Here is a 26,534-nt window from a genome sequence, read left to right as displayed (position 1 = left end):
TCCAGAGATACGCAGTCTTCCTTCAATTCACCGTCTCTTTATCAGCTGGAAAGAAAATGATCCCACGTGAAAAATAAACGGCGACGCAGAGTCACAACTTCACCACCGGTAGCGAATAAAATCGCTAAGCATCGCGGCAACAATTAAATGACACCGCGAGAAGAAATAAGCTGCTAGCGCTTGTATTGTAACGACGTGTCCTGAAGATGCACCTTCAGAGCATAGAAAAATTTGAGCCTAAGAGCCCTTGGGTAGTAATGAGATGTTTACCACAACGATCCAAACTGCTTCGCAATGTCCAAATAATACTGACTGGAGAGACACTAACTCGCGCGCATTTTCATAGTAGGCATATGCATTTGCGGATACTCTGCCGCTCAATTAATAAACTTTTTCCAGTCATCCATCCATAATGTAAGAAGCTGCCTGCGTCACCTGGAGCAGGGACCAGCCTGCACGGATTTAGTCAGACGGCAACGTGGCCGAAGCTCATCAAGTAATAAAGGAACTCCCGGCGGGACGCGAAGCCCTATGATCGAGCAGCGACATTGCGTGAGTGAACGTGCAGAAGAGCCGCAGCGACGGGCTTTTAATCGCTGTCCCGAGGCGAGCACGAAACGTTATGATGAATGGAGCGTCGAGGCTTCGCTCATTTGCTTGCATTTTCGCTACCTTTTGTGTCGGTGTGGTTGAAGTGATAGCATCAAGAAATGAAGCTGCGAGTGCGTTTACTGAAAAAAAGGCGAATAATGCTCTCCCGCTTAGAGTAATCTCTATTAGGTTGACGAGTCTGTGGCCCGCGGGCGTTAAAGAAACTTTGCGAAAAGCTCTTTTGTGCGGGCTGGCGTCTCGCAACGCACCTTGTTTGGGTGCTCACGAGACCACTGCCTAAACTAATGCTAAACACTATAGACCCTAGGGAAGCAAACAAGGACAGCCGATTGTATTGCGCCTACAGATAATTATAAAATTTTGGGCCCATCGCTCCTAGAAAGTAATCAGGCTATCGATTACATCATTTATATAGCGTTAACATTGAAGCCTGAAATAGTACATAGCCACGCACCTCAACGTTTATTAGCGAGGTATGCTTTAGTCTATTAGGGGAATCTATGCAGCATATGCAGACACAAACTTATGTGCATCTCTCTTCCTCTGTCTATCTTGATGGCTTGCTCACAACCTCCTTAGTTTGAGTATTCGTGAGTGCGTGCAACATCCCTTTTTCGTAGCGTATGAACAAGCATCGTAAGAAACAGGAAGTGGTGTATTACAGACACAGTGAAAATAGTCTTGAATTCGGCATTTATTAAAGCTTTGGAACAAGCCTACAACAGAGTTTCTCAACAACCAATACCAAATGAACATCCTCGTAATCTCGCAAACCCGGGTGAGCAAAGCAGTCAATATGCATGTGCGAGGAACTGTTCTTGTAGGCAAAAGGTGCAAAACGCGACTTGATAATGCCTTCACCAAGTGTAGTAAGCGCTTTCGCTAATTAACTATAGGAAATTTATCGTTCTTCGCGTCAGAATTTGTTATGTTATTACCAAGACGGTAGGAACTCTTTTGACTTATTTTGGTCAGCATGAGACTTCCATCAGCGCTCACTAAGGAAGGTCCTGCAGTACCCGTTACTGTTCGCGTCAGCGCCCCGTTTAGTGTAACTAGAGCGTAACGAAGTCAGGGTCGTGCAGATAGTATTCTCGACTTCATGGAGGAAGACAGAAAAAACCACGAAATACGTCATACAAAGGGACATGAGCCACCGATCGTCAACGAGACGATGAAGGCGTGCGCGGAGCAATGTATACATTGTGCAATGCCACTTCTCCAGAACGGCGAGCTCCGCCTACTGCCCGGGGCGTATTGACTCTGCGTGTTACCCCACCAGCCGCGGCTCGAGTGAGTAGATGTAGCGTTCGCCCCACTCCCGCGGGGTCCCACGGATCCGTGTCTGCAGCGAACCCTTTCCCGACTGTTGTCCGTCGCATGGTCCCAATCTTCCGCACCACCACTACCGCTGTCAGTGGCAGGAAAGCGGTGGGCCAGCCTACGCAGGGTACGGCTTCGGGATGAATTGGCTCCCACGACGTACTTCCCTCCGACTCCTCACGAACCACAGAAATCACATTGCATTGCTCCCTGCGCAAACAGGAAAGCTCTCCTATTATCGAGCCTCATCAAGCTCGGCCAGGTCGGTTCGTTGGCTTATAGCTAGCTTGCTTGCGAACCGCGAGCGCGTTTCGGTCCTTGCAGCGTTTCTCACCACAGACGGCCCTTCTTCGTGATTTCCTTCTTTGTCTCCTCCAGCTTTTTACGTATTGTGTGGTTGCTTGTGTGGGACACGCAACGTGTTGTGGTGGTATTGGAATGACGCCCTTACGCTGCCACTCCAGTGATCTGTGTGCCGTTGCCTACGACGCGCTTGCACCCTGAATATTCGTTTCCTACCACCTCTGTCTCTTTGTTCTGTGGATTAACCATATATATACCCATATATGAAATGAAAAGTATTGCAATATATAATTCTTCATCGGCCTGCATTTCATTCTTCTTTGTAGTTTAAGCAATACTATTATCTATCTACACATTATAAGAACAGGGAGAATTGAAAATGGAGAGGAAAGGTATAAAGGGTAACCAAGCCTGTGTTAACCGAGGAAAAGTATGAACTACAAAACTGGATACCTAGTATAAACAGGTAAAACGAGGACGTCTTTCCTTGTCTGTTATTGTTTTTTGGTTAGTGTTCAACTATTAAAAGTAGCCTTGCCTTTAGACCGAATACCTCAGTGAAAATAATTTTGTGAAAAAGGTTCCACACTTTGCAGCTGCTTCGTGTGATCACCAAATCAGCAAGATTAGTCCGCGACGTTTTTCTCTGTCTGTCTGCGTGCAGTAATTTCAGTTTCACAGTACGATTGATTGATATGTGGGGTTTAACGTCCCAAAACCACTATATGATTATGAGAGACGCCGTAGTGGAGGGCTCCGGAAATTTAGACCACCTGGGGTTCCTTAACGTGCACCCAAATCTGAGCACACGGGCCTACAACATTTCCGCCTCCATCGGAAATGCAGCCGCCGCAGCCGGGATTCGAAACCGCGCCCTGCGGGTCAGCAGCCGAGTACCTTAGCCACTAGACCACCGCGGTGGGGCGGTTTCACAGTATGAACTTTTCTTGAATATGAACAAAATATGTCAGATCAGTAGAATTTTCATGAAAAAATTGTCTGAGACTGCACTGATATATGCGGCTTCAAATAAATATTCTGTTTATTACCTTCTCAGCTGGCTTAGATGGCGTCACTAGCTATGGGTTCAAACTCTACGGCAGCCGTTGCATATATTTATATTGCTTTCCGCTCTGACAATGGCGAAGCTCAGCAGAACGTGTTGTCGGGTCAGCTAGCGCGTATATTCAGAAAACACCTAGACGCCTAAGCAGAAACAAGAAGCATAAGAAGATAACTTCTTTTTTCGTGTTTCGTTTTTCTGGTTGTGCTGTGGCATTCATGTTTCTCTCTCAAAAAAAAAAAAAACGGTGAAGCCCCTTAGGTTCGGCGACGTGGCCCGATGTCCAAAGTCACGGTTGCATGTTTTGAGGACGGGCATCTCAGGTCATTGTGATTTCCTGCTCTTACCGTTTGCCGAAATTATAAACACGACAAGCAATACAAGGAGCAGTCAAAGAAAATATTTTTTTGAAAGTTGTTGTTGGGCTAGTTGGTGCGTGTTAAAAGGAAATTAGATGACGCAAACTGTCGAGGAAGAAGAGGCGAAAAGAAAAAGCCTATTTTTCCCGGTGGCTTGAGTGCTCTATTTTGTTCAAGTAAAAAAACCTTCTTGCAACGCTTAACCGAAGAACTTGGTAAGCGTTGGTTCTTATAGAGTTGTGCTGCAGTTGTTTTTATGTGCGCACGTGACACGTCGGTTTCGTTCGCGTGATGAAGGCACAAAAGGCTTGAATTTTCAAGTGAATCATCGTATTAACGATAACAAGCGCATTGTATGTGCTCTTCTCATTTTATGCCCCAGTTGGGGGCACTGTTTCATGCTTATTTTGAACCAGCTTGCCTGCCAACAATCAGTGTCGAGATGTGCAGGTTGCTTATGTGCTAATTACACGTCACACTAACTTCCTTTGTACAAGGATAGAAGAAATAGAAGCAAAATTGCAGTAATGAAAACTTTTGATTTCGCAATCGCGGCTATCCATGACTATTCCACTAGATGAAAGTCAGGCTGGATTTTGTGTTAAGCTCCAGTTATTTTTACCATCTGGTGTTCTTTAACCTTCACCCAATTAAGTACATCACTCTCTACAATTACTCCTCGATCGAAGTGCGGCAGCAACACCCAGTATTTCAAACCGCCATATTCGGCTGAGTAGAGAGCATCATGCCACAACATGGTGGCACAAAAGCCTCAGTTCATAGTACGCATTGTTTTTTTTTTTTGCATGCGAGCGAACGTGTCATTTTCTGCACTTCTGCCACTCCGAACACTTCCTGAGACATACGTTTTATGAATCCCCCCTGCAGGTTTAGTTTTGCCATCCCTGGGTTTTGATGAGGAGCCCCCTGAGAGGTACCACTTCCTCAACACACTGGGCGGATCTTTACGGTGCCGGGGACACGGTTCGCCTTCGCCCTCACTCTGGTGGATCCACGCGGACGACCTGAACGGCTCTTCTTCATCGGCGTCATGGGCGGGCAGCGTCGGCATCATGATGTCCACTCCGGCGGCGCTGTCCGAAGTGCCCGGCCTGCGGCACACGAGCGCCGACGGATCGACGCTCCTCTTCCCAGCATTCGGGGCCTCGGAGTTCCGCGCTCACGTCCATTCGACATCGTACCGCTGCGTACTCAGCAACGCACTCGGAAGGATGGCTAGCCGCACCGTCAGGGTACGAGCAGGTGAGTTAAGAAAAAAAAAACTTACGTGCCACACACACACACTAGTTGGTCTAGAACCATTGAAATTCTTCAGCTCTCCAAAGTTGTAGTACTGTGACTTCAGCTGAACATCCCTCAAAAATTGTTGGCATGGGTCATCCTCAAGTTGCAGGCGTGTTTTAAAGACATAGCGTTCACTTGTTTATTTTAGTTTCAACTACAGTAATTCTAAAATTTCGGCACAATAAAATTATAGTCTTCGCTTTGCTTATTCGTGAGTTGAAAGATACTAAAACCATCCATTGCTTATTGAACTGCAACGTGAAGGAAGATTGCTGCTCTCTGGGCCTTTGTACGTTCCCGTGTCGTTTTCACGGTTTCAAGAGTTGTATCCACAATAAAAAAATAATGACAGCATATTCACGGAGTGAATGATGACTTTGCACTATCATCTAGTCTTTCATATATAATGCTGGTCTCATGGTTGCTAGACAAGCTGCGCAATTCTGATACAAGACACATACAGAAATGCATATACACCCTTCGACCGACCGACCGACCGACAGACAGACAGACAGACAGACAGACAGACAGACAGACAGACAGACAGACAGACAGACAGACAGACAGACAGACAGACAGACAGACAGACATTGATTGATATGTGGGGTTTAACGTCCCAAAACCACTATATGATTATGAGAGACGCCGTAGTGGAGGGCTCCGGAAATTTAGACCACCTGGGGTTCTTTAACGTGCACCCAAATCTGAGCACAGAGACAGACAGACAGACAGACAGACAGACAGACAGACAGACAGACAGACAGACAGACAGACAGACAGACAGACAGACAGACAGACAGACAGACAGACAGACAGACAGACAGACAGACAGACAGACAGACAGATAGATAGATAGATAGATAGATAGATAGATAGATAGATAGATAGATAGATAGATAGATAGATAGATAGATAGATAGATAGATAGATAGATAGATAGATAGATAGATAGACAGATAGATAGATAGATAGATAGATAGATAGATAGATAGATAGATAGATAGATAGATAGATAGATAGATAGATAGATAGATAGATAGATAGATAGATAGATAGATAGATAGATAGATAGATAGATAGATAGATAGATAGATAGATAGATAGACAGACAGACAGACAGACAGACAGACAGACAGACAGACAGACAGACAGACAGACAGACAGACAGACAGATAGACAGATAGATAGATAGACAGATAGATAGATAGATAGATAGATAGATAGATAGATAGATAGATAGATAGATAGATAGATAGATAGATAGATAGATAGATAGATAGATAGATAACAAAGGCACTCTGGTAATCACGGCTAAATCAAGCAGTTGCCAGCCATCCTGCGAACATTTCGCGTCGCGAAAGTGGAGTACGGCTTCAGACGCAAATGCTCAAGATTACGCGGCAAGCGAATAGTGTTGGACCCTGTTTACTGGGGTTGACCCACGATCCGATAATCTAGATTATCCCACGCCTGGAAAACTTCGTGTTCTTAAGTGGTTCCACGTAGGTCTAATTAGCAGACTTACACCAGAGGCAGCTTATTTTGTGTTCTGCAGTTTCTTCAGCGAGAAGCTTAGGGCATTTCGATTTCACTCTACGTGTTAAGCAGTAACGTGACAACCAACCAACGCAGAGCTTAACGGGCGCTTGGAGTATCTTTTTCTTTTTGTTTCCTCAGATAAGTGAGCAAATAATGAACTACGTAGGAACACTTTTGTTAAGTCGATGTATATTTTTTTGTATCCACGGAAAGCAAGCTATATATAAGTTAACCTATATTAAACACAAAGCTTTTTTTTTCATTTTTGCTATAAAAGATGATTCAGTAGCACACTTTGTAGCATAAACGGTTCGCATGGGTGCCTGTCTGGTAAAAACAAATCAGTCTGCTTTTCTTTCTCTTTGGTTCTATTCGGTCATAATGAGTAAAAACAGAAACGCTTATGCTTCGTGATGTGTCGCTAAGTGAGTGGTGCTGCGGCTCGAATTCATGTTCTCAATTCTTGATGCCTTCTACGTAAAACAGGTTTCTTCCGCGCATTTCGTTTTCAACATCTGGCAAATCTTGATTCAGAAACCGAAGGTACCTTTTGTTGGTAATTTCTTTGGAAAAGCCGCATAACGTTACTCAACAAATGAACTTTATTTTTATGCAAAGCAATACAGAGGGCCTAAAGGATCGTTAGCTCGAAAACTTATGGCCGAGACAAAAAGTATATCACGAAATAAGGTGCACAGTGTTAGGTCCGGACTTGGGAGAAAGGAGTTGAAGAAGCCGTTTCTCAAAAAAAGTGTACGTGATGGCCTTGTCGTTCGCACAAGCGGCAGGCCATGTTTAAGACATGTTTAAAAGCGGCGCCACCAGGAAGAACTGTTTGAGTGGCTGTGTGGCCGGAACTTGTTAGATGTGAGCAAACAAAGGTGCAACTGCCCACAGATCACCATTGTATGGTATGCCACCATGAGCTTATTGCAATTGGCCAGCTCGTTCGGCCAATATGTTTGGCCTACTTAAATAAATGCAATTGGTCTGACTTACGTTTGGCCAGTCAGTTTCATCAGAGGCCATGACTTGCCGTGGGGAAAACGCGGAGGAAAACCTGGTCTGTTAGTAGCTCATACCCAGCTTGTTACGATCGTTCTTGTCGTAGAAGCGGTACTCTACCCCTTTGTCTCTCGAGCTTTGTCGGGTAAATACAACCACTGTAAAGAACTGCCTGTGAAGATGTGCGTATGTGTGAGTGTTACGTCTAGCTCTTTGTGGCAAGAAAAGCAAACGTATTTCAGGCTTGTGAAATCGAGCAACACTTGTCTCCCCCCCCCCCCTTTTATTTGTCAACAGAAAAACACTCATTAACTTTGCTTGCGCCCATAATCTGGCTCCGAACCTACAGTACAAATCAGATAAGGCGCGCGTATTGAAATAAGTCTCAATGTAACGGCTTCCAATCCGGATTGCGGTCACACACCGCTAAACTAAACAAAGAAACAAAGGCGATGACGAACAGTAGGCATATGCAGTAAAACGGAAGCCGAAAGAGTTGTTACAAGGGAATTAATGTTTGCTGCCGAGTCATACTTTTATAGTAGAACGGGTTCTACCACGCCATCTTTATGAGCTCTCATCTGTGCGTCTTCGGCATGCTCATTACCACTGATGCCGTAGTAACCTGGTAACCACTGAAAAGTTACGTCATGGCCTTTGTTCATTAGTTGATGGTACAGTTGCGATATTTGCTGCGTCAATTGGTCATGAGGCACAAAACGTAGATCAGTTTGAAGACAGTGCAGAGCTTGTTTCGAATCAGCGCATATGTTACATTTTATTGGTACTTCTCAATCGATCGAGCGGAGTGTGCTGTGTAGTGCCGCGAGCTCTGCGGCTGTGGATGTCGTCTTGTGTCACGTTCCAAACTGAATGTTTCTGGCTTTTGGTGGGGAACACCAGAGCTCCACGAGACACCCCATTCGCCGAGCCATCTGTGTAAAGTTTAACTTGGTCTTTGTATTTTTCGTGAAGCATGAAGTGTCAGGTGCTTCAACGGTGGCGAGACCTCAGCCTTCTTGGGAATTCCTGGTATTTTCGAGTGCAGTGTTGGTTACTCCAATCACCAAGGAGGGGAAGGGGCATCTTCATTGATTGAATTAAACGATGTTCTAAATCGGAAAGCATCCAGTGCTATATGAAAGATGCCATGGTATGTGTTTCTGGAATACCGTTGGCACAGTTTTCATTATTCTGCGCTCAAAGCTCATCATGCTGCAACATTTGTTGAAAATTCTTCGTTATGCGAATGTCACTTACCCGATCCGAAATAAAAACCGGTGACATTGCAATTGGTAGAACAGCGTTGCTTGTCCTCAACCAATATGCTGCAGAAATTTTCCAGTTAAGCATTCGCCTTATGACCACCCGCTCACCAAAAGCGAAATTATACGGCACCATCCTACACATACTTCAACGCAAGGGCGTTGCTGTATTTTGGTACGGAAGCGCCATACTACATGACACATTATAGCTTTGTGTGGTACTTGTGTTCTGCTGACTAGTTGGTCATTACCGTAAGCGTAATGACTTTGTGATGTTTCTCAACAGTCTTCCATCACATTTTTTTTTATTTTGTCTCTACCTGTTTTCTCTTCCAATGTACGTGCGTGGCGGTTAAGTCAAGGTTTCTGTTTTACCGCTATGCCATCCTTCACCCCTGTATATTTCTTGTTTTGAAGCTACGTTATTTTAAGTACTAATCAGGAACTATACGCCCAACGCTCACATCTATGTTTCTTTCTCTGTCGTGCTCAATAATTTGACACAAATATTTATAATCCGACGTGCTCTATTCCGCTAAGTTACACGCAAACGTGCAGACAACTGTAGCAGTCGTGAAAGCAAGGCAAGTTCTCAGATACACCATTTAAATGCTTCCTCCTACCATTCTTTTTTTTCGATTTATTACAGCAACCCTCTGTTTTTTTTTATGATTTTTCAATGGTGGTCTTTATAGAAGGAGTCACGTATAATAGTCGTGCACCATGGGGTCCGCGAAAACTTTGCTGTTTTCACTTGCTAGTGAGCACATATATCGCTGTAAGCTCCCACTTAAAATCAGCGTCGCAACGCCAAACTTTTACGTATTATTGCCTCGCATTCTCTTCTGTTTGTCACTGACCAGAAGGAGTTTTTTACACGTTCCGCTATACAGGTCACGTACGACACAAACGACTATTTTGTATATTACACTTTGTATCGCTTATTCAACACAACAAAGGTGTTACGGAGTTTCCAAGCTGCTAATTACGCAATGTTTCAAACTTACTTTTCTTTCTGCCTTTTCCTATACTTTATGCGCGCGTACCCATAATGAGCTTCACTCAACATAGGGTAGAGCGTGTTTCTCCTATATATACTGTGGTTCCCTTTGAGAACTTTCGCTACGTGTTTCCTTTCGTGTTCACCTTTTCTTCCTTTTCTTGCTTTTTTACTGAGTGATTCTCCTCTACCACACCACTTCGCGCCGTATCCGCTCATTGAATATTCCGCACAAATCACCAACTCCGACTGCTAGTGCTTCTATATTTCATAACATTACTTTTTTGGGAACCTTCAAAGCCGCCATTGCCCATATGTTACAGCACAATCTTGCTGTATTTTCCTTTTCAGAAATTTGTTACTTTCGTGTTGTCGCTTTTTTTCGCGGCACGAGGCGACGTTGGCTGCGACGAAATGAAGAGCGCGGTGGAGCGCACGTGGAGACAGCCGGCGCTGATTGCGCTATTGTTCTCGGCGTGTCGGGCTTGGCAGAAGCTTCACTCTTTCCGGTGGCCCAAAAACTGTGCGCACCCTCCATCCGGTCTTTTTTCCTTAAAATACCAGGACGAGGCCCAGACACCGGAGACTAGACTTATGCACAAAAAGAACAAGCAAAACTGAAAAAAATTTTCGGAAACAGAAATATTTGAAGGGTACGCACATTCTTGGTTCATTATAGCCTTTTCATACTCTTGTAGGCGCTCTGACGTGCCGCGTCGTTCCATAAGAATCGTCCTAACGTTTTTGTTTCGTCAAACAAGGCAACAAGAGACAGTTGTGCCTATTTTCTATCAGTGTGTGGAATATTTTCTAAATTTTTGTTCTCCAAACATGGCGCGAAAGGAAGAATGTAATACAAACGAGTTCACATGCCTGTATTGTTCCTTTATACATAGTACTTAGTCTATCTCTCCCCCCCCCCTCCCCCCCGCACACACACTACGACAAAATGCAGATTTCTCATTTTCAAAGCACTTATCTTGTGGGTAAATAGCGCCGCTACCGAACAAATATGTAGAAGCAAAGTACACGCGCACCATCGTTGCCTCTGAAAAGTCGAAAAAGCCCGATATTCCATACAAACACGTTCGATGCAATGCCGAAAGGCGCAGGCCGTTTTCGCTTGTTGGAGCACGTTACTGAAAATGCTCTTAGCGGTTTTCCCTAGGGCATCACATCGATCGACTTTACATTCTCCGTTTGTTCGCTCACATCTATACATTCTTTTTTCTCGCTAGAACCATGCAGCGCTACCTAAGCTATAGATATTCGGCGTTAAGCAATTGCTCTCTGCTTTCACCCAGCTATTTCTGTACGAAACATCTGGCTATTGTTGCTTGAGCCATTCAATGCAGCGTAGAATATATTGGCTTCTTTTTTTTTCAAGAAAAAAAAAGGTGCAGTGTCATCTAAGGAAGATTCAGCTTGCTTGCGGGCCTCTCAATTGCATGTATGTTCTGCACTGCTGCACCTTTCTTCGAAAGAAGAGACGCATAAATGCGAACGACGGTATTGCCAACGCAGGAGTGTGCCCGGTGGTGAGAAAATCCAGGGGCAAGCTGGTGATTTGTTCATGCTGCGCATGGCTAGGCACGACCACCGTAGTGCTGCACCGCATAGACTCGCAAAATGAACGGTGGCGGCGCTGCGAGAAGGGACACTCGGCGCCTTGCTCGTTCGCTGATCTCCGAACATCTCCTCTTCTTTCTCCTGCAACGGCTGCCTCATCATCACGAGGTATAAATGCAAAAGTGCGCATCTAGCCATCAGAAAAGTAGAAGGCTCTGGTGATTAAAGCGGCATTTTTTTTCGTGTTACTCAACTGCTACGAAATAAATGAGCAGTTAATGCCGCGAATACAACAAAGGCACAAGTCATGTACGACTCATGACGAGTATTATCGGCATTAGCCCTTTCAGACGCCATGTACACACTTGCTACGCCATGTACATGCTACGCGTAGAGTTCATTTCTATTAAAAACAAAAATAAAACCTTACGTCATGCTTTGCTTCTGCGCTAAATGCTCGCTGGAAACGTTACTGTTAGCCTTTATAAAAAGGAGCGCATACAAAACTAAATCGCTTCACCCTGCACGCTTGAAATTAGTTCATAGAAAGGGGAAAAATATCTGTAGAAGCTTCGTTACGTTAGGTTGTTTTTAACCTAAATCTTAAACCCAAACTTGATTTTTCCAATTCGCTTTCCACACAGTGGGCAGCAAATATGAAGTAGTACCAGGCCTAGGGGAACAGCGCGATTTTCGTCATCTACTATGCATTCCTGTGCTTTTATTTTTGTCAGGTGAAGTTCTAAGATGTCAGAGAAGGCTAAATATTTCAAGCCAGTGAAACGTCGCGAGAAAGATCGATGCGGGAAAAATCTTTCCCGCTCAGCGATTGCGTCTCAATTTCTTGGCTGAATCTACCCTGTTTATTTTGGGCCCCCTTTTGTTTTGTGCGACAAACTGTTTTCTTATCACGTACACTTTGTTAGGGAACATTTGAGCTCAAAAGTACGTTGTCTTTGTGGAGAGAAAGGGGGGGGGGGGGCTCTTAACGCGCAATACTCAGTGGATATGGTTCAGTTCGTGTTTGTACGTTCGGAAGACTTCTGACTCGATCAATGAACAGAGAACTTTAACGTTTGAGATTTCCTACAGTTCCTTCTCGAACGCCCGAACCGGTAGTCGCAGATGGTCCTCTACATTCACTTCGGGAAAGAAAGCTCTCACGAATTCTTCAGATTGTGCTCTCGGAAGCATGCATCCCTTGATAAGACCAGACGGGCTGTGCGAAGTAAAGCCGTAGAATCGCAGGAAGCCACCTTCAGCTTTTGCCAACTTTTCGTCTTTTTATGCAGCGCACATTTATATTTGATTCATTCGTATTGCTGAAACCCTTCGATTTATTCTGGTTTGAGTTCCCCCGAAAGAGTAGTACCTCTTATTGACTTTCTTGGTCGCCCAAAATATACTACATTTGCATATTTTTTTCTAGAGTGGTCAGTGGTCATTCGAAATCGTTTCGCACAGTTAAATTGAACGATGTTTCGCGTTGGGAATTGCATTACACGCTTGAACAAAGAGGCACGTGCAATTCTATTGAAAGCGAAAGCTTGTCTTCTGTGTCCTGCAGGGTTCCGCAGCGTCCGAATATAAACAGTAGACGGGTTTCGGGGTCAATGTCTCGGTCTCAGTCCCACACAGCGAACGTAAAGAAAAAAACACAACAAAACTGAGTGAGGCAGGAACGTTTTTTTAAAAGACCTGGTAAATTCAAGTCGGGGTTCCCGGCACAGACTTGAAATACAAGTTGAAATGTGCAGTCGAATCTGCAAACCTACCAGGGATGACTTTGGAAGTTTGACTGCCGAGTTGACCAGGAAGACGCACTTATCGGCGAAGTTATGTCGAATTCAGTTTGAGAGCATCAACAAAAAGAAGATTATTCGCAAGAAAAACGATACATAGCTTGGGATGGTCGGAAAGAAGAGAGTTTTTTTTATTGACGCTATGGAATCCTTCAGGATCCCAATGAAAGTTTTTCATGTATCATCCATCCATTTAGACGCAGCAGGTCTTTTTTGTCTTTCCACATTCAACTGCTGCGAGTCAAGCAGATTAAGCCACATGACTCAAGTATGTGACCATAATGTATGCAGTTGCATGAAGCTAGTGTTTTCATCAACGTAAAACAAAGCAGCCTGTAGCCTGTGCTGCTTAAGTTTATTCATAGAAAAGGCTAGCATGAATTCCATGTGTGTACGTTGTGTTCTCGCCCAAGCAGCGATGATCAATGCCAAATAAAGCTGTCTTGCAAGATAACTACGTTCAGGAATATAACTTCCGGTTGAGCTCACTGAATGAAATACTGAGCTATGTGTAACAAAAAAGTCACAGCTTAGCCGCGAAGGCGAAGCAATGAAAGTGATAAAGATAGATATGGCAACGAGTGCAGTGACGGAACAGAATTGTTCCGCTGAAAGCCCAAGGCGTACGGCCCCGCCGCGGTTGTCTAGTGGCTAAGGTACTCGGCTGCTGACTCGCAGCTCACGGGATCAATATCCGGCTGTGGTGGCTGCATTTTCGGTGGAGGCGGAAATGTAGGCCCGTGAGCTCAGATTTGGGTGCACGTTAAAGAACCCCAGGTGGTCAAAATTTCTGGAGCCCTCCACTACAGAGAGAGAGAGAGAGAGGGAGAGAATTTATTTACAGAAAGGCAGAGAGGTCGGCCTGAGCTATAGTTTGCTCTGGCCTGCTACTCTACACTGGGGAAGAGTGACTGGGAAGTGAAAGAGTGGTGAATGACGATGATAAGGTAGAGAGATGATATGTTCTTAATAGGCTGGGTAACTCTACAGACGTGCATCCAGTCCAGTGGCTTCTAAGAAAGCAATGACGGCTCGTATAACCACATGTGTGCTGCTGGGGTCAGGCCAAGAACCTAACAAAACCTCATCGGTTAATGGTTGGCTAATATATCGGCCAATCGAAGATATCAGTTACTGACGTTCGCTTGTCTCCACTACAGCGTCTCACATAATAATATGGTGGTTTTGGGACGGTAAACGCAACATATCAATCAAATCAAGGCGTACGACTGTCCGCCCCAAGAGATAAACGAGCGCACGCGTGATAGTCCATCCTGTCTCTTTTCTGCGGCGCAAAGTACGCTGAGAGATGAAAGCGCGCGCCGCCGCGTCGTGACGATTTGGCGACGTGCGCTCATTGTGCCATCTCGCAGGTAATACTGAAAACACGATAGTTTCCCCTCCCTCGAGATGCCCGTCGCCAGTTGTGTGTGGTAGCTATAAACAGATTGCCGTTTGAACGATGAAGGAGGTGCTCCTTCGTGGCGGAGTGGCTAACGCCTCACGCAATTCAAAGGTCGGAATACCGATTCCGTGCACCGGAATCTTTTTCTGGAATATTTTCCTTTTTTGCGTTTTCCTGTATATATATACGCATACATAAACGGTGATGAAGGCGATGCTGACGCCGGTGGCATAAATTCAGCCGAGAGTTTCCGTATGATTGCTAACCAACTACATTCGACTACGTTGTCGAAGGGTCCCCAAAGTCCTGAGAATTCAAGGATGAGAGTAGTTTTACAGCAAAAGGTGCCAGATCACAAAAATAATTGCGTGCAACGTAGTTGTCCGCCGCGCTGGTGTCCACAACCAACATCGCGCGAAATAAATAAAAAAGTTACTAAGTAAATGAGAAACACCAATGACACAATGAGATTTGAACCCGGGTCTTTTCCGTGCCAGCACAGTACTCTGCCAATCTTGGTAAATTTGTACCGCACAAAATCGAAGCACCAAAAAAAAATAGGACACACAAAGTCATGCCGGTGCTTGAAACTGCGTTGCAAATTGGCCTTATAGGCCGGCTTGGTGTAGAGAAAGGAATCGCGTCAATACGAGCAATAAAGCTTTTTAAAACAGCCAAAGCACAGCCACGCGTCACACGACACGAACTACGTAACGAGTAGGTCATCGAATGCTCCAACTCACTGCAAAATCTTCAGGCATAAGTACTCATGCATGTTCGTCAGCCAGAGCATAACAAAAGTGCACCAAACCTTTTGCAAGTATGTAGCAGGTATCATGCTTCTGCGAAGAATGAAGAAGGATGGCATAGCTGATGGCTCCCCACTACTAAAGAATATGATGATTTATGGTGTATTGGGTACCCTGTCGGTGTGCTTGTAGCATCACTTAAAGAGTGTTTGACAAATGCTCTGAAAGGCCGCTCTTCCAGGGCTGCCGTATTTTTTTCTCGCCTTTGCTGCCATTTCTGCACGCGATATGACTTCTTCGCGACATATTTCTTCATACAGTCCGCGTGCAAATTCAGAACCACACTTTGAGCACATCAGAATTTCGCACTTGTTGGCTACACACGTTTGTACATTCGGCAACAGATGAGACCAAGTGAAATCAGTTGGTGAGGCATGGTAGTCGTGAATCACAAAGAATAAAGAACGGAGAGGGGGGGGGGGGGGGTGCGTTGCAAAACAGGGTACAAGACCATTCGCAACTAATAATGTAGTAATATTAAAAAAGTTGAAAGCAATCTCATCTACTGCTTATTCCCCCTCTCTCCCCATCACACACACACACACACACACACACACACACACACACACATACACTTCTCACCACATAAAAAGCAGAATTATTTTGATTGATTGACGCTACGGTAGGAAAAAGACAAAACGACCTAGATGATTAGAAAGTTGCGTAGCAGGTAAAACTTGGTCCATGCTTCGTGACAGAGCATGGTTGTGACTGTTGATCCTCTCGCGTGAATATGAATATACGAGGCACGTACCAAACGTTCTCAATTTGGGGGAATTTCACTCCTAAGTGAGGCAGCTTATCGACCTGACTTGTCGGTGAATGCTGCTCATGCTTGGATTTACTGTGTTCCTGTGTTTTTTTTCTGTTGATGAATGGAGTTTATGAGTTTAATTTTACAAGTTTTTGTACACATCCACCTGACTATAAAGATGCGCGACTTAATCGGGGTCTGCCTCATTTTTCTGGCATTCGTTCGCGAAAATGAGCCAAACGTTACAAATTGAGCATTTCCTAAGAATTTTTATGTTTTACTTTTTTCTACGGCCGTTTTTTTTCGTGTGAAATAGATTTGACGGTGCCACTGAAAGAACCAACGCGTATAAAAATTTCAAGAAAAGAAAGCATGATGGCGAATACACTCAGCTAAATGAACAAGTTGCGGAAGGACCCAGCTTGTAAGTCGAGCGAAGTGTCAAGTTGCAAGCAAGCATGTAGCTTTACCATGAAAAAAGGTAAGGCTAACCTATGCAAAAAAAAACGAAAACACGAATAGCCCCCATTCGTGCTCTCTGCTTCCCCTGTCCTGTGTTCGTGACTCAGCTTCTTGCGTGATGAATCCCTGCGAACTACTCAACTTCTAAGCCACGTTTCTTCATTCCTTCGATCAACAAAGCTAAACATTGGCAGGAGAATGCAGACGTAGGAATCTCAACGTATACGACGAGAGCATCGAGTGTTAGAACAAGGTGCTTGACATTTTTTTGTTTGCTTTTTTCTCATTTTGGTGCAATGGTACGCAAAGTTCTGAAGGCAAAATGAAAGAAAAACGGAACGGCAGCTCAAACCGCAAACCTCAGAAGTGCGCCGCGGTATGCAGGTCACGTTTGCAAACGTTTTCCCAACACTCCTGAAACGCAGTCCTGGCGCCGTACGGAGCGTGAGTCCCTTCCTGGTGTAGCAGGCTTCGAATGAATACTGGCGCTTGCTTCTTTTTAGTCTTGGTTTGATTACATTTTCAGCTGTTGTAATTTTGCCCCGCTTATTACACCCAGCTTGACTGTGGATGCGTGTGTCTTCCGAGCTTCCTTCGAACAAAATGCAATTTCTTTCTGCTGCTCATCTTTTCCACTGATTGAGGTTGCTGACTTGCAGTGTCTGGAAGCGACAGCGTGAAATCTTCGCTCTTTGGCAGCAGTGACTGATTATGAATGCGGAAAATGATGGAAGTTGAATTAATGAAAATTATTCAATTGTTACAGTGAACATGTGTGTTGGTTTTGCGCAATTCAGTCACAGTTTCATAAGCTTTGTATTGTGAACAAATCAAGAAACTGCATCTCAAGTCGTGATGAGTGAAGTTGGAAATGTGTGCAGATTGCTTAGAAGAAGCTATTACAACTTAATTCGGGAAAAGACAATGTTAACGAAATATAAAGTACATCATATAGGATGAATACAAGGACATAAATGTATACTGTGATGCCTAAATGATTTTGTGAACTCCAAAAATGATCTCCCATTATTAAATTATTATCTTCTCAACGTAGTATGATCAGCAATCAGCAGAGTTTTTACAGTACAGATTTACGAAACTTTACTGCACTGTTGTTCAGTTGTGAGAGGATATTCTACACATTATGTACGAACACTTAGGTAAAAGTTTTACTCACACCACATCCGAAATTTCGCATGAGTGACGACTACCACAAATATGTTAGCTTTTGGTGCAGGTGGACGCACCGTAGTTCACTTCAAACTGAGGATTTTCAATTTTATGCTTTCGGCCTGTGCATGCCTATATATATACTTGCTGACGAAACGAATACATAACCAATTATTGATTAGTTCAAGTCAAGTCGCAGGTATAATTTGCATGCCGCAGCAGTGAAAATACGACAAACATGATGCGAGTGCAAAATTAAAGCCACAAATAATACTCCCTAGCTTGCGGGACGTTGAGTGAGGCAGCGGTCAGTGTGTCGAAGATAAGACTATTTCGCTGAACTGGTGGACGGGCAAATTAAAGTCAATTTAGAGCAAATAACGCATGATATTGGCGAATAGGGCACCGACCTTGTATAAACTGACAAGTGGTCAAGCGCATCGGCTTTTGTGCATTCACCATCGGAGATTCAAGCGTTATCACTAGCGGCCACGTAAGTTCCAGAACTAGGAGTAACTACGTGAGCACGTGATCAGATTACATTGAGCACGTAATATTAGAGAGCTTTAGTACTGCGTACGCTGCGTACGTGGCGGCGTTGCGTACGTAAGAACGCCACGTTCTGCGTAGTGCGCATGCGCAGACCGCAACGCGCACGTATCGCGTTACGTACGCAGCCGCTACGTAAGCACGCATGAGATGCGTGCGTGCGTACGTATGAGGTGATCGCGCCGCTCTCGAAGAAGTTCGCGACAGCGCGAGACTTCGTTTTGCAAAATGGCGGCATCGGAGCCAAGCACCGACCGGCTCAGTGGCTTAAAATATGGCCATAATCTGGCTATAACACTTAGATTGGCTCACATTGGCTGTCAACAACACGTACTTCTATTTTCATCTACCAGATGACGCAACACTCTTCACGCTCGTTACGTACGCGGGTACTACGGCGTACTAAAAGCCGATTAGTGGCAAAGGACGCCACGTAACGCAAGGCGCTTGTGTAATGCGTACGTAGCACCATTCCGCAGTACTAAAACTCTCTATTAACGGCAAGTTATAACATCAATAAATTCTTCCCAGTCTTGCAGGCGCGCTTTGCGCAAAACGGCAGTTATATTAAAATAAAATGGTAGCATGAAAAAAAGTTAACTTTGCCGCAAAGGGAAGCAATGAACGCGAGCGCAACAAATAGGAAAGTCACGCACACAACGGACAACAGATCTAAACGTACCCCGCGTTTCTCACGCACATATAACGCACAAAACGTACTCACAGGTACAGATGCGCGCGAATAAGCGTCTCAGTTGTCATTTACTGTGTCTGAAAAGTGTGTGCTTTTCGCAAATGAAGACTCCAACTATTGCAATTACTTTTGTGCACCCCGTAACTACAACAGTATTGTTCCAGGTAAAGTCCGAGGCCAGCCGAAACGTACGATACTCCCCGCAAGATAAGGGCGCTCGAGGGAGCTTCACCTCCCTGCTCAAAGTGGGGCAAAGTACGCGTGCAAGATTAGAGCGCGCACCGCCACACGATGTGGCGACGCACGCTCATTGCGCCAACTTGCTGGTAATGCCGAAAATACAGTAATTCTCCTTCCTCTCCTCCCACGAGTACCGTCAGCAGAGGTAAGTGGTAGTTATAAATAGCTTGCCGTTTGAATGATGAAGAACTTGCTCCTCAGTGGCTCGGTAGGGTCTTTTAGCTGACCGTATTTTGCATCCCGCTTCACTCAGCCAGTCAGTGGTCGCGCCATTGCGCATGTGCTATACGGTCAGGCGCTGAGCGTGTGAACCATGGAGGAAAGAAATATGGGAGAAGACATATGGCATACGTATACATATATGGGGAATGAAGACGACGCGAACGCCCATGTAGACGTCAACGCCGGCGGCAAAATCCAGATGAGAGTGTCCATAAAATTGTTATCGAAATAAAAAATAAAAAACGGGTGGGGCATACCTGAGAGAAATTCCTTAACAGCCTTCGACGGGTTTCTCATGAGCCCCGCAAAGAGCCCCTGCTTTACTCCGCGCATGAGAACGCCCACTTTGTCGAAGTCGGTGTGGCGGAAAAGTCGTGTTATATCCTCCGTGAATATCGACACGATTTAGTTCGGTACCTGCACCCGTGTTTCCAGTAAAGCGGTGGCGCTTTCCATTCGCACGATTCGCACGGTGCTTGCAAACGTTGCGAGGAAGCTGGTCTGCAAGATGTCCCAGGTTGTCTGGCTGGGCTCCCTGCGTTTGAACCAGGCCATGGCGCTGTCTTCCAAAGCGAAGTACACAACTTGAAACTTGTCGTTGATATCCCATTAGTTGAAAGCCGCAGTCCTCTTGTACGACTCGAGTCAAAACTTTTGGGCTCCTCACATGATAATCCCCGAAAGACCAGCGGCTTCCTTTGCTGCTGTTTCACCATCGCGGGCTGTGGTGCAGTGGCTGTGACAGTTGCCATAGTCTAGGTCATGGCCTTGGTATTCCGATTGTTGTTGCGTAGAGGCACGTACTCTGGTGGTAGGCCTTTTGTGTATGGCTGATGCGATGGTCGTGGTGGACGTTGGTGTCTTTTTCATTACGTGGGCTGGGTTCACGGCCTGACGGGGGTTATCAGAATACGAGCGAGCAGCCTCTCCACGTGTCACGTGGTCCTGGCGTCGACTGATTCAGTCGGTGTGTAAAATATTAAGCTCTTCTTTTGGCCAAACTTTAGGCCGATAAGCTGAAAATCAAAAACAACAAGCAATACACGCTGCACTCTGACATCAGAGCAAAGAGCGTCGGCCGTTACTTAACTGACAAGTGATCTAAAGCGTCGGCTTTTATACATGCGTCATCGAAGATTGCAGTCTTATCGTCAGCGGCCACGCAAGTTCCAGAACTTAGAGTAGTGTTCGCGTGGAGCACGTAATATGGTCTGAAGGTTCTCGCATTATCTTGATTGTTCCGAGTCACTTTGGTGTGCTTTGCACAAGGCCACAGTTCCTTGGAAAGGGGACGGTAACATGAAAATAGAAAGAAGTGGTCTCGGCAATACCTTCTTTCAGACGTACTTCTCTGCGACAGCTTTAATGGAATACGGGATATATCATGCACACAGTATTTGTTTTTTTATTGCGACACTAAACGGAACCACGCAAAACTATGCAAGCTTCCAGCTACACTTTATGCGCGATGAGCACGTGTCAAGTTTCACCATGAATTTTACTATGGCGTTGGTATTCAGGGCAGGCTAGTGGCTTCGAATGCAAACAATATTCATCCAGCGTTCCTTTTGGGCTATTGTATTCCTAATATGTATTCTTCTGAAGTTATTCATGGAAAACTTTAGTCGTGTCACATTTAAATATCGACACCACTCACGTACTGAGGTAAAAGGGAAATACAGCTGCGACATTTATTTATTCGTCGAAAGGAAAAAAAAAAGGTGTACCGAGTGATTCTTGCTTGTGAAAATGCGTAATGTGACTTTTATTTAAACAGTGCGAAGGAGAAATGCTTGTTAGTGCAAAGTGATTAAGACAATAAATGTCTACAGTACATTCATTATTCTGTTGAATTTAAATTCGGGAACTAGAGCACAGCCGATAACTCTTTAGATGTCTGCAGCAGCGTTGACACGAAATCTCATTAGTAGCGTCGAGTAGTTTTAGAAAGATCTATTACAATACTGACAGGATGAAACAATGCGAGTGATTGTCTCTACAGAGTGGTGAATACCGTTTTTGTAAGTGTGGATGGAAGAATAGGCTACCTGCTGCCTTAGGTAATGAAATATCTAATCATACATTTGACGTCTCGTTGACTTGGCTTTTTAATGCCTCTCTTTGCATACTGGGTCTGTATGCAAGTTATACATCTTTATGCCTACTTTTTTTTTAGTGGTTATGTTGAAGATTCGGGTTCACGTTAAAGAACCTCAGGTGGTTAAAATTTCTGCAGTCATCCACTACGGCGTCCCTCATATGATGGTTTCGGGACGTGAAACCCCGGATGTCATTCATTCATCGGTTATATTTGCGCGATGTATAAACTCGATTATATTGTGTTTACCATCTCACTGTAATGCCTTTGATGGTGCTGTGAACGGTGTGTAAATGAATAAAATAAATTATAAAATACAGAAAGAGAGAGAGGTTGAGGAAAGGAAAAGACACATCTTGTGCAGCCCTCAATTGGCACAGAGCAGAGCACAAACAGTAACTAATAGCGGCATCCATTGGCGGATGCGGAGTGACCCATAAACTCTGCGCCACCGCACTCCACTCTGGGGAAGGGCAACAGAAAGGAACCAACCAATGGAACACACGCGCTCATTCTGGAGCAAATGGCAGGCTCAGAATGGAACGCGATGCGCGCGTTTCTCTTCTTGCATGAGTGGGCACGCTGGGCACAGCGATGTTATGCTAGCAAAACGTCAGCTCCGCCACGAGGTGCAACTGACGCGACCGGCGTACGTTGGTGCGCCCAAAGTTGGCATCGTTTCAAGGCACGAAGCGCTCGCGACTTCGGGTCGAGTCCGTTGATTTTCGCACAGTACACTCTGAAAACGAATTATGTCATTCATTGGCAGATTCGGAGCACTTCCGGTAATACTCTCTTGTGCTCCATTTGGAGCAATTCTATTCCATTAGCGGATTTAGAGTGCTTCCGGTATGTTTCATTGGTAGATCTGGAGCAACTTCGTCGCGAGCTCGACTTCAGCGGGCGACTTCTCCTACACCACGAAAATTGGCGGATTTGACCGGAAATTACAAGCGCCCCATGCCTAGAAACGGTTTCAACTTTCGGCCTGCCAACAGACACCGGTCGCGTGAGTTGCACCTCGCATCAGAGCTCACGTTTTGCTAGCATAGCATCGCTGTGCTAAGCGTGCCCACTCATGCAAGAAGAGAAACGCGCGCACGGCGCTACGTTCTGACCTGACATTTGCTCCAGGAGTAGCGCGTGTGTTCCATTGGTAGATTCTTTTCTGTTGCCCTTCGCCAGAGGGGAGTGCTCCGGCGCAGAGTTTGTCGGGCACTCCAAATCTGCCAATCGATGACACCATAAGAGAGTTCCAGGCACTCTCTTTGGGAGAGTACTTTCTTCTCTCACATTGAACTCTCTTTTCCAGAGTAAATCACCTCTTGTTGGGGCTGAGCTCACTGATTCTCCCAGAATGGGTCAAAGCGCACCCCCTCAACAGAGTATCATAACACTGACCGAAGCAGAGTAGCATAAACCCACCGAAAAGAGTAGAACGCCTAGGAAAAAAAACAACTTAAGCCAAAATTAGGCTTTTTAATTGTTTTTCATAGATATCTAAGCGCGACAATCGTAAGCATGGCTAAAAACGAGCACTATGACAAAAAAACTGAAAAAGCATGACTGTGTGGGACTCGAACTTTCGACCTCCACACGCAGTGCAGATTTAGAGTCTGACATGGTCACCACTACACCATACTGCACGACGGTAATAGCGAGTTTATTTTTTTATGTCATAAGGTATGTTTAGGACATGTCTGCATTTTCTTGTTCAGAAGCGCAGATTTCAGTGTCTCCCCTCTTATCGAAACCTGCCGTACTGCAGCTAATGTGTTTACTGTGTTTGTTTTGTGCTTCGTGAGATCAGGACGTGTAACCGAGACGTGTATTTTACAGCAGGAAAAATAAGATTAGCACATCAAACTATTATGAACGTCGTTTGCACTGACTCACTAAGTTGTTAGTCAATTTTTCGGAGGAAACACCATGCTTCTGAAGTGTAGACTAAACAGTTTTTTTTTCACCCCCTTGGACATATTTTCGGTAATGGTTGTTCACTTTCTACGATCTAAACCACAATAATTCACTGTAGCCGTACCGAACGCTAAGCTTACAGCACCATCGTCCGTTTGCGATAGTCGTAGTAAAAACATGAATAATATTATAAGTAGAATATCATATGCGTTTGCGTTGACTTTTGATCATGAACGATTGAATGAGATAGTACGTTCTTTTTTACTACAGAGATACGAAGCTAAAAACGTGGATACTAAGAGTTCCAAGTGCCTTTCAGTGCGCCGAAATTCACTGGCGCGCACTGTAAACGCTGTCCTGTTTGTTAATCTTCTCGAATGCCCTAACAAACAATTTCAGTAGGATTTACGCACATATTTGTGGTTATTAAGTAGTTCTAATCCCTCGTGGTGTGCTGACGTATCTAAAATAGTTAAAAGCAGGAGTAGAATCACGTTATACTATCTCTTACCTGAAGAGTATATGGGCATTTTACTCTCTCAAAGTGTGGTAGAGTAGAAAGCTGTTTCACTCTCTCGTTTCATACAGAGTAAAAAGGAATTTCACGCTATTTGATGGTTTGTGAGAGTGAAAAAACAGTCTGAAGAGAAACCTGACCTCTTTACTCTTGCGATACGATACCCTCAGCAGATTTTAGAGTGTAGAAAAAGTTGCTCCTTGGGGTGGATCTCGCGATGGAGCTGCTGAAGATCTGTCAAGGCAATATGGAGGAAGCACTCTCAATCCACCAATGGAATAGACTTGCTCCGCATGGAGCAGAAGAAAGTATTACCGGAAGTGCTCTAAATCTGCCAATGGATGACACCATCAAAGAAATACTAAACGCGATCAATCGAGGAGAAAGATGGCGCCACAAAACAGATAAATTATCGCGAAAACACTCACCACTCATGGAGCAAAACCTGCTTTGGCAAGTAAACATATATTGTTAACCTATGTATTAAGACGTAAACCTATATAATTATCCTCGAATGAAAAAAATACTAAGTACTTGCTCATGTTGTTGACATGAAATAAAACAACACTTATAAGCCTCGTATTTTCATTCCAACATCATTTCACGAAGCACTCAAACTATGATCGATCACAATAGCATTGGAATCTTTAGAGGGCCACACCCACGGCACAAGAGGTCACGATAGCAAATCGAGAATAGGCGCTATGGCACTTTTCTAGAATATTTTTGATTGACGGCCCTCCCAAAATTTCGCGAAGCTCAAAGAATTCTCTGTCATGAAGACGTGTTGCCTACGTGCTGTTACCATTTTGTTCTTACATGTCCACGAATTCCAGATGAGGCAGCAAATGAGGGCGCTGAAAATTCAATTTTCTCGCGAGCGGCGGACGTGTTCTTCACAACAATCTCGGAGAGATAACATTCATTTAAAAAAGAGTGGAAGCTTCCAGCTATGACTCGAGGTTTTTTTTTCTTTTTTGTCTAAGTAATGTGTTGTGTTGAGCCTTGCTTTTGTTTCCTCTCAAATATCTGCTGGCTATCCAGAGGGCTCACACGAAATGCTCGAGAAAGGACAAACAAGGAAAAACGAAATATGACAATTTCCCCAAACACTTTCGCTGAGATCACTACATTTTTCTCGGTCAACTAGTCACAAAAAAAGAAAACAACATGTCAAAATATGCAGCGCAGTTTTTATGCTTAGCCGCCAAACAAGATTATAGTTATAGCGCGAGAACAGAACGAAGACAAAGGAACAAGAACAAGACAACGTTTGTCCTCATTCTGTTCTCGCGCTATAACTATCATCATCTCATACCAACAGGCCCGAACCGCCACACTTCTAAGTTACGCCAAACAAGACGGCAGCAGAAAAAAATTATGGAGGCGAGCCTGATCCTTTACCAAATGCTTGGCGTGTGCATTGCACATCAATATTCGTGCGTCCTGGCATATTTCTTGGGTTCACTTCGTATCAATGGATCTGAAAGGCCACGTAGGAAGAAGCTTGTAAGTTCAGATATTCTCCTCAAGGTGCCGCGAAAATGCCCGTTTTTTTTTTCTTTTACCCGGCTGATTGGTATGTAACGTTAAACAATGCAAAACGTCGTAGTGAAGGGCTCCGGAGATTTCGACCGCCTGTGGTTCTTTAGGTGCACGCAAATTTGAGCACTCTGGCCTAAAACAATTTCGCCTTCAACGGAAATACAGCCGCCGCAGTCGGGATTCGATCTCGCGACCTGCGGGTCAGCAAACGAGTACCTTAGCCACTAGACCACCGCGACGGGGCCTTTTGGCCGGCTACGCCACAGTAACTGCGTCCTACCGCTTCAAAGAGAACCATCACTTGTCATCATCATAATAATATATGAAGCTTTCAATGAACGCAATAAATTAACGTTATTTACAAGAATATTTACTTTGCACCTACACTGAGGCATTATATGCATTCAGCATAGCTGTCAACTTTAACTATACCTATCCATTTCTAATGCTTAGATGATGATAAAAACACTTCTTATCAAACGATAACGGGGAGAGAAGACATCTTATGAATATTCTTGCAACCGGAATTAGGTCATTACTAATATACGCTTGAAAAAAAAAGGCAATAGGCAACACTTGGTGGTGGTGTTTTTAAGAAATATAGTGTGCGTGCCCAAGATCATGGTAGGAATAGTTAACCTAAACAAAGTGCTTATGGGCAGGTGTAAACAATATGGCGTAGTCAGGCATATACGCAAGAAAATCAAACTAGGTTCCATATATCTTGTGATTGCCTGCCGTGGGTGTAGCAAAAAAAAAGCTCGATGCAACACTGACACGAATAGGTGTGAAGACGCCTAAGATATGCATATTCGATTGATCGTTTTTGAGCACCCCGGATGCATTAAAATGCACGTAAATAGAAACTACGTACCAATAAAATAACGGGGAAAATAAATCATAAGGAAGCAGCCTCCTTTCTTATAACAAGAACAAGGAGGTATGCAGGTGATGTTTGAAACATGACCTGCATACGTCCATGTCCTTGTTATAGAACGTTAGAGTTT

At 44.5% G+C, this 26,534-nt stretch overlaps 1 protein-coding gene across 1 annotated transcript in view; it reads left to right on the top strand.

The window, feature by feature from the left end:
* The first annotated feature begins 1,992 nt into the window (after window positions 1-1,992).
* Window positions 1,993-26,534, top strand: part of LOC142792740 (cell adhesion molecule Dscam2-like) — a 136,671-nt gene continuing 112,129 nt past the window's right edge. Inside the window, exons 1-2 of the mRNA XM_075885669.1 lie at window positions 1,993-2,062; window positions 4,549-4,923. Of these exons, the coding sequence (XP_075741784.1) occupies window positions 1,993-2,062; window positions 4,549-4,923 (445 nt within the window). The remainder of the gene's footprint in view (window positions 2,063-4,548; window positions 4,924-26,534) is intronic.

The sequence above is a fragment of the Rhipicephalus microplus genome, chromosome 2 (genome assembly GCF_043290135.1).
Source record: "Rhipicephalus microplus isolate Deutch F79 chromosome 2, USDA_Rmic, whole genome shotgun sequence".
Classification (NCBI taxonomy): Eukaryota; Metazoa; Arthropoda; class Arachnida; order Ixodida; family Ixodidae; genus Rhipicephalus; species Rhipicephalus microplus.
Note: the sequence above shows the minus strand (reverse complement) of the source record. Positions and strands in the feature narration are given on the sequence as shown.